Source organism: Aplysia californica, unplaced genomic scaffold (genome assembly GCF_000002075.1).
Source record: "Aplysia californica isolate F4 #8 unplaced genomic scaffold, AplCal3.0 scaffold00133, whole genome shotgun sequence".
NCBI classification, from domain to species: Eukaryota; Metazoa; Mollusca; class Gastropoda; order Aplysiida; family Aplysiidae; genus Aplysia; species Aplysia californica.
In genome coordinates this window covers 982,350-991,829 of record NW_004797403.1, presented here as the reverse complement: position 1 = coordinate 991,829, position 9,480 = coordinate 982,350, and the positions used below count along the sequence as shown (strand labels likewise).

Below are 9,480 nucleotides of genomic sequence, written 5' to 3'. Positions count from 1 at the left end.
TTCACTTGAATTGAATCAGTGTATGTCCACAGAGAGAAATAATGTCAAAGTAACAACTACAAGAAAAGTATTGAATATATCTATGATAATGGTGGGATACATCTGACAGGATACAACACTGTATATCCCTCAAAAAACTGAAATGGAAATTTGAAACTAACTGGTTCACCTTTGGGGGGGGGGTGGGGTTATCGTGAAGTTATGAGAACCCTCAGGAGGTTGTACTGCATTACATTGGCACTTTTTTCTATTGTTTAAAAGGAAAGTTGAAGAGTAACATGGTACTATCCATAGGCTGCCAAGTTTACTGATAATTGGAAGCTGTGGCAACGGCAGAAATGTTTGTAGGTTCAAAGAGTACATGCAAACTTTGTGATAATCAAATGCTTTATAGAAGCAAGAGTTACCAGCTGTTCCTTTCTTCTTTTTCAGGTGACCAGTCAGGGCAACATTGTCGATGGGGGAATGGTGTCTGGTGACAGGATCCGTTTAGATGTCAAACAGGAAATGTGTCCAAGTGCTAATGTGGCCGTGTTCATGATGACCTCAGGATCTATTTACCGGGTCGTCGCTGATGTGGTGTCCATAACACCACAGGCCTGCTTGAACAAAAAGGTAAAGCTCTCCTCTCTGGTTCCTGTCCTGAATCTGCTTCGGTTGTCACCATTTTATTTCAAAGAAGTGGGTGGTCAGGAGGTACCCAGGTGTGGTTTGCACCTTGTTTGCTGTTCATACATCCATCATCCTTATATTTCCTCTTTCTATCCTTTATAAGTTACTCTCCAAAACTAAACTGAAACTACCTCAAAGACTCTATACTCTATATACACCAAGGACTCAAAACACTCTTTTTTAAATACGCCTTCCACCCTCAGGTTTGTTACTGAAGATGGGGAACTACATCCAGTTGACATTGGCTGGGGTAATTACAACTATGACATTAACATTACAACAGCATTATTAATTAATTTTGAAATTGGGAAAGGGGGGGGAGGAGTGGGGGCGGAGGAGAGTGAGTGCCAAAAAATTGATAGTTTTAAGTGTATTGCTATAATATGAACGTCGTAAGAGATCTGTCCTCTTAGCAATTGATAAATTGAATACTGTCTTTCCTGTAATCATGTTCCCTTATCTTGTACTTTCATTCTTTCATTCAGGTCAGTTTACTCGTTCAAACATAATTTTTTTTGCTCTTATGTGCACGTATAGGTAACATTCACAAATTGTTTTATTTTTGTGTTTGTAAATGTTTTACAGCACTTGCAGTACAATTAGGTAATATGTTTGTTGAAGATTAGTATTGTTACAAGAGAGTAACAAACACAAAAATGGTGCTCATATGACCTTATGCTGTTGCGAGCACCGTAAAACTTCTACTAAAAAACCCACTGAAAAGCCACAAAAACGAAGGAGATGAGATAAGTATTATAGATTTTCTTACTACGGTTCAAAGCATTGTATCTCAGTGTCTGTTTGCAATTTTTGTCTGAAAATCTCAGTACTTTACAATAGTTCATATAACTACATCTCAGTACTGTAACCCTATGGATTTGGCTTATGCCAAAGCATAGCTACAGTTGCCCTTTTGTGTATCTAATGCAGGCCTCAGCTTGGGTACTGTGTGTATATCTAGATGTCAAGACAAAGAAATCACATAGGTTCTGTGGGCTTACAAATGAATGGCTGAAAGGTTAAAATGAAACTTCAGTATACAACAGGGGTCCACATTGTCACATCTCAGTATCTTTCCACCTTTGTTTCCTCAGGTCTCAGTAAAATTTGATACTACTGAAGCTCGTGTTGGCTCTGAGGTGGGCATGCGTCTTGCTGTTGACCGGACAGATGGCTCGAACGCCATGCCCGGAGAGCACTCTGTGTATTACTTGGCCGTTGACAAAAGCATCGTACTTCTAGAAGGCAGCAGTGACTTGGATGAGGGCAAGGTTTGTTCTGATATCTGTCCCCGTGGTTTTATGCACCCCGCATAATTTAGCAAAATTTGATCATTTTTTGCATAATTTCTGATTATTTTCCTCTATCATTCTTTGTTAAAATTAAAACAGAACTGCATAATTTCACATTTTTTGGCTCAGTTTGCTTAATTTCAGAATTTTTCTTGCATAAAACGACGGGGACAGTGATATGTGAATCAGTGATTTGAATTTCCCCCACCCCTTCACCAGCGTGCACTTTAAAAAAATGTATTCTGCTCCTTGCTGCATGCTGATTGGTCGTCGCTTCTTGACTACAGACAATCGGGTACATTATAAATTTAATCACACAGTGTCATTTATAAAGGATCATAATTTTTAATGAGCTCCGGAGTACGTGTTTTCCAGTACATTGCTAACACTTTCTTCCATCACTACCTATAATGTCCACATCTTTAAGTGGAATTAAGAAACATACTGTAGAAGACATGCTCATCCTACTACATGTCTTCGTGCAGATGGGGGAAAGCAGTAAGAACAAGAACAACAGCTACAACTGTTTTCTCTGGCGGCGAGTTTCCATTCATTCAGTCAGACACTCAGGAATACACTTAACATGGAACCAGGGGATTCAGCTTCCACATGGGGGCTGCCATCTTTATTCTCTGTCTGACCTTGCCAGGTCTTTTCCCAAGCCTTAAGGCCAAACATGAAATGCCAAATAGGATGTAATAACTCCAGTATCATTACAACGACAACAATGCAACTGAAACAACTATAACATTGCAAGCTTTTATCCTCCTACCCAACCACTACTTTTAATTTCAGCCCCTGATCTCAAACACGTAGCAGTAGACCTTTTTGATTTAATCTTCATTTTCAAAAGTGATGTTTTGAAAATGTACGTATTAATCACAACCTTTCCTTCATCAATGACCTAGAATAAAAATAAGAATTTGCAGAAGTACCTAGATGGATTAGCTTCACGACTACCTAGGTTATTTTGGAAAGTCTAACTTGAAATTCTCACATGAAAGTAATATGGTGTGTAGACGATGAATATTGTACTGTATTCTCTATGGGGTTGTCTTTTTGAAGGAGGTATGTTCTTTAAAACAAAAGGATTTTTACTTATATTGATGAAAGAACGTACTTTTGGGGAATATGTCTTATTCTTTTATTAAAGAGGTTGGGGCACAATAATATCGACTGCTTCGTTTAAGACTCCACCATACGCCATTTGGAAAAGTGACGGAGCCTTATACTGAGCTGTCGACCGACACTTTACATCTTTATTCTGTTTAGGTCTCCAAGCCTGCTGAATACAGTTTGATATTCATATTATCCTCCTCAGCTGAGGAGGGAATGATTGTGAGGTCATTAAGATCTAGCAGGACTTCTGTCCCCTTCGCCTGTCGAGATTGACACGATTCCGTTGAATGTTTTAATGATTAGAAGTTCACCTTGAGATGTAAGACTCAAAGTTTAAAGCGATGAGGATGTGCAAATTCAAGAAATGGGGGTTTTGTATAAGTAAAAGATTACAATGTATATTGTAGTTTCCTTTTGCAGCGCTATCATTCTGTAGTATAATGTGAGGCATTGTGGTGAAATCAGGCGTTTGTCAAAATAGTGAAATTGAAAAAAACCCAGCCTTTTTCTGTTGGTGTGGCAATTTTAATCGAATTTCGAATTTTTGTTTTTGAGCTCAACACCTTTTATGTCCTTTTAAAAACACATTATTTTGTGGATATTACTGAAAAAAACGTTGATTAAAAATACAAAAACAGTAAATTTTCAGTTTCAATGGACTTTCGAGCTATGGAAGTCACTAAACTTTGGTGGCCACTATCTTGCTAATTTTACCTCTGAAACCTGTCAACCCACACTTCCTTCAATCGCTAATATCTTCACTTTTATTCAAAATAGATGGGTATTTTTACCTTCAAAAGCGAGACAAATAAAAAAGCTTTAAGATGACACCAATAACTTCACATGCCCAAAAATTGACGAGTGCCTGATCCCTCCTCGCTGTGACACATAAATATATTTTGTTTATTTATACCTGATATTTTATGAGGGACATGACGCCAGGTCTGTGGATTTTCTTTCCTCAAATCTCCCTTGAAAAAGTTGTATAGCTCCCCTGTTTTCTTGAACTGGGCTATTCATGATCATTTCAATGTTTTTGATGTTTTTTAAATTTTACTTCTCAGGTTAAATCTGCTTTGGGCTCACTCAAGTTGAAGTCTGCACTAACATCTGATTCAGCAGCTAATAATGCTGGAATGTTTTTCATGGTAAGTACTCTATCAATGTTGTATAAACTTTTTTCTCTTTTCTTATTTATTTGGGTTTTTTTTTCCAAATTGTCTCATTATGTCTGTGTTTATGTCTTTTTCTTTTTTTACGTTTTGTTATGTCATTTTTTCCCATGGTTTTTCTCTTGTCTTTCTATTCCTTCATTTATGTCCCACTTTCTCTCTCTCAGTCTCTCATTTCTGTCTCTCTCTGTCTCTCTTTGCCTCTGTATGTGTGTGTGTGTGTGTGTGTGTGTGTGTGTGTGTGTGTGCGCGTGTGTGTGTGTTTCCTCTTTTCTCTTTTCCGTCTTCTCTCTTCTCATTTCCCTTTCCCCACTCACTCATTCTCCCTCTTTTTCCATGATACAGTGTTACAAGTTTTTTGATTGGTTAAAATATTAAGGATGAGAGATTTTATCAAAGAATAATTAAAGTAGAATTTAGAATATTTTAGTCTTGCCAAGGAAGATGTGCATGTAGGTTGCTGTTCCATTCTGTAGCTTACAACACATTTTGTATGCCATAGAGTTACATTTATCTTAAGACAACAACACTGTGCAGGAAAAGCAGTATTATCTTTTTGGCATAGTGTATATTTGTGGATATAGTTGGCACATAGCAAACGCGCACATAGCGGACAGATTTTTGAGGTCTCAAATTTTTCTTTATACCTACTGTCCCAGGCTCGATGACCACGATAAAACAATTAATAACATCCCCGATTTTACATGGATCGGCACAAAATATAAAGGGAAATATGTTTGATCATCTGGACACCATAATCGATGCTCAAATTTAAATTGGTCAGATGAGCACCACTGCATCAGCCATATCTTGGAGTGACCCAGAAAGGGCGTGTTGTATTAGAAAACATGCTGGATTCAAGTCTTAAAAGGAGCTCAAGTCTGTCATTGCGGGGAGTAGAAGTTGATACCAGATTTAGATCCAGTGCAGCTTCTGGAAAAGCAATTCGGGTGTGGTATGACCAGTTCAAGGTAAAAGGATGTCTGTCAGAAAGCCATTAATGAAGAGAGTAAGCTTTAATAAAACGGTGCGAAATATGGAATCAGTTCACGTGAAGTCTGTTCGAGGATGTAGCGGTGAACTAGGTTAGTCAAACCCAACGCACAGAATCTTAAACCATAATTTGATAATGAAACTATGTCACATTTTTTCCACCAAGGAAAACACCAGACAATTCTTTGGATAGAAAAACAATGAGTGCTTGGGTTTTTTAAGACAAGTGAGCCGAATGGAGAACGTTCTATGGTTTGTTTGCTTTAGCGATGAGGCTAATTTCTGCAGGACTAGAAAAGATAATTCTGGGAATTGTGTGTAGTGAGCACCATAAACACCAGATGATGTAAATGAAAGGAACTCCGAAATCAAGACCCAGACCTTGTAAAAGCTATCATGCTGTAGCTGTGACAGAACGCGACACAGAACAGGACAAAGAAATGCTTTGTGCGTAATTGGGGGCACTCATGGAACATCTTTTGTAAAGCTAACAATTTCAAAGCGAACTAATTTTTCATGCTATATATTATGTTATTGCCTGTCCAGATGGTTCCTTGATGTTTCTATAAAAGGACGTTACTGTGTTTAAAGAGGATCGTATTTCATTTAACTTTTTTGGCGGTCATCGAATTTTGGACACCCTGTAGGCCTACATTTATATTCTTTTCATTGAGAGCAAGTTCACAGCGAAATACGTGCGTAACTAAAAGACTTCCACGTCCATCCGATTTCGCTGTGTGCGTGCCGCACTGTTTTGTTTTTCAGAAATAAGTTCACACATGGTGACCTTAATTTTGAATGTTTAGCATATTTTGCCATTATTAATGTGTAAGCCATTAGTTGGAATTTCAGTGAGGTTAGCTGAGCTTCTACTGATATGCCCTTATAGTATGTATTTTTTTGCTGTGTTTTTGGGAGCAGACCTTGTCTTTGGTATTGTCCAGATCTGCCTATTTTCCGGATACATCTGGAAATCTGGATTTCTGAAACCGTCCAGTTTCTGCCCGACTTCAGGCTGATTGTTGCCAAAGTAACATTGATACAAAACATATTATACACAATGTGATCCGTATATTTAGAGTCTCCGCTAACATTTCAACAGGTTCCGAAAAGTTCTGGATTTTTTTCGTCGCCAGTTGGCACATTTGATTGCTGGCGGAATACAGTTTACATGTTATTTAGCTGGGTTTTCTGCTGATCGGAATTCGTTAATCATTCGGAGATTCGGGTGCATACGAAATGGAGAAGTTGACCAACTGTAAAAGAAAGTTTGGTTTCCAAGGGAGTAATACTATCCTGTTTTGGACTGGAATGTTTTGACTCAGGGGCTAAGGTGAGTCGTGTGTGTGTGTATGGGGGGGGGGGGGGGGGGGGGGGCAACATATTAACTGGATTGAACCGCGGCACGTTCTCTATCTGACTGCAAGGCAAGATTTTGGGTTTTTCTTGGCTTAGACGTGGGGAAGAAAGAGAATTAAAAGAAAGTTCTACATCTCTTGTAGCCTGCAGTTGTTTACGAATTGAAGATACAGTGATTATAAAACGTCTTGCGGCCTTAAGTAGTTGAAAGCAGCAGTTCTAAAGGTCCTGCGTGCGTGATTAGTTTACAACGGTTTTGTAATCTGTAAGTATGTGTTATTTTTGGCGGTTGGGTTTCACAGGTCAAACAGTTGCTGCTGTGAGCCTGTTTTTTGTGTTCTCTGATCGCATCCTACGTTACGCGGCTTCTTTCAGGGCATGCCGCAGGTGGGTCGGACCCCGAGCCTTTCGTTATCCTAAATAGCATGGTATATGTGTCACGACGTGGTGTAATCCGGCGCCCGTCAATTTTTGGGCATAAAGAGTTATTGATGTCATCGTAAAGCTTGTTACTTTGCCTTGTTTTCGATGACAAAGATATCCATTGACCTTGAATAGAAGTCAAGATATTTGTGATTGAAGGAGGTGGGGTCACCTGGTTTCCGAAGGAAAATTAGCAAGAAAATGGCCTCCAAAGTTTGGTGACTCCCATAGCTTAAGAGTCCTTGGAAACTGAAAATTCACATTTTTATGTGCCTTTAATCAACGTTTTCCCTTATTATCCACACATTTTAAAGTGTTTTAGAATGGACAAACAATGTGTTGAGCCAAAAAAACAAACATTTGAAAAATATTTCCAAATTGGCCGAAAAATGCTAATTTCTTGGATTTCATTATTTTGACGAGCGATAAGTTACATGCTGGAAGACGACCCCCCCCCCCCCCATTTCCCTCGTTTTGATAGTCTACGACTTTAGAGTCTCTCTGTTACCGTGCAGTGGACGCTGTGCCGTTTCTGTGGGGCTATTGTGACGTCCACCTGACAGTAATTCGTATGCTTATTTGCGAAGGGTCTGGTGCCAAATGTTTTCTGTTACTGTTTTGCCACCCCCCCTCCCCTCTTCACTTGCCGTGCCTTAATTGAAAGAACTTTTTCACTTCTATGATGCTCATCGCGGATGAAACACACCAGACCGTAATCAGGAATGTGTCTACAGGTTCAGAAACTCATTTTGAATCAGCAGGGTTCGCTGGTACTGAAAGTGGCGGTTTTCCAACTGCTTGATTTTTAATGGCACACATCATTATTAGAAGTAGTAACTCTTTCTGCCCCTCCCGCTTCATGGATGGGCTGGGATGGGGGTGGGAATGACTGAAAACTCATAGCTCGATGTCCGGATTTGCGTTGAACTCATAGTGATGACCGTATCTCAATGTATGGCATGGTTAGAACTGGCTTTGGTTTGTTAGTTAAGGGGCGGAAGGGAAGGGGGGAAAAGGAGGGGGAGGGGATGAAAATAAAGTTGTTGAATAGAGGATAAAAATGTTCACTATCGTAAAGGTTGCTAATCTTCTGATATTTTTGTTCAAAAGTTTTCGAAAGCGGCCGTATACCACGAACATAATTTGGGCTAAGCCTAGAATATGACAAATAAATATGCACAAGCTTGCGGAGTATCGTCATCACATAGTTTTGTTATTTTGTCCTCAACAGTAAGCAGGATGTTCATGTCAGTCCAGTTTACAGTCTGGGATTGGGCTTCGTGAGAGGGGAGAAAGAGACGCGGCAAAAACTGATAAGAAATTATTTTTGTTTAATTTACGAATATATTTTGGCATCGTTTTTCTGCTCTATATCGTTTCCTGAACTAGAATCAGAAATTATAGCATATAGCTTGGGTCTGCCAAAGCTGGAAGTTCTAGATTATGTTCAGAAAAGCACCTTTCTTCCAGACAATCTGATAAAGAGGCAGTCAACTCAACGCCAACTTTCTTAGAAAAAAATAAGTGTGAGAGAGAGAGAGAGAGAGAGGGGGGGGGGGGGGGCATGCCAAAGTTGCCAAAGTTGTCCGCCAAAAGTTTTTTGGTACAAATGTATGAACTGTTTTTGCATTAAAATTTTTTTTATTATACTGTCGTATTAGTAAAATGAAGGCGTTAATGCGAAGTCCTATGTCAATGTGAGGTACTGTAGCCTATAAATTATATGCCTTCTATTCAGCTAAAGAGAATTCTGAGGGAACTGCTTTTCTTGGTACCGTGTGGGTGATTCCACAATTTATCGTGTGCCGCTATCTACCAATGAATTACTATTGTACTGTTGTTTGTGCTTTCGTTTCTTTCATTTTTATGTCTTCTGAAGAGGCCCAAGGGAGTTCTGCTTCGACTGTACGTTCTAAGTCTTTCTCTTGCGAGTCTGTGTGACTTAATCTACCTGCCTACGTTTTGATTCTATCAGAGCGATTGTCGTCATTCGTGTATGTGATAGCCAGACGGATCTGCGCCCCTGAACGTTGTGTTTACCTATAACTTTTTCAGAAGTTAAGAAAAACAAAAAACAAAAAACAAAAACAAAAACCACACACACAAAAAAAAACCAACAACGAAAAACATTCAAATTGTTTTGAGAAACTTCAAACATGTCTTTTGTTATTTCTTTTCCCTTATTCGTTCCTGAAGCCTCCCGGTAAAGCTTCTTGTGTGAATCAGTTTCTTGCATCTTCAGTGGTTGCTTCATAATTATGGTTACAGAGGGGTTTTCTCTTAGTGACTTTTCCAGATGTGACGACAGTCGTCACTTTTCCACTGTCTTGATCTAGGCTTTCTTTGGTTTATATTGCCATGCCATCTTTTGCGCCGTTCTCGAGTATGGTGTCTATAATAATAATAATAATAATAATAATGATAATAATAATAATAATAATAATGGTAAT

The 9,480-nt window shown here is 39.0% G+C and overlaps 1 protein-coding gene across 1 annotated transcript in view; it reads left to right on the top strand.

Annotated features, from left to right (window-relative positions):
• The window catches only part of LOC101850949 (alpha-2-macroglobulin), a gene marked incomplete in the record, with an annotated part of 114,121 nt that overhangs the window by 47,587 nt on the left and 57,054 nt on the right, over positions 1-9,480 (top strand). The window contains 3 exon segments of the mRNA XM_005096613.3: positions 433-615; positions 1,767-1,943; positions 4,148-4,231. Coding sequence (XP_005096670.2) covers positions 433-615; positions 1,767-1,943; positions 4,148-4,231 — 444 coding nt within the window.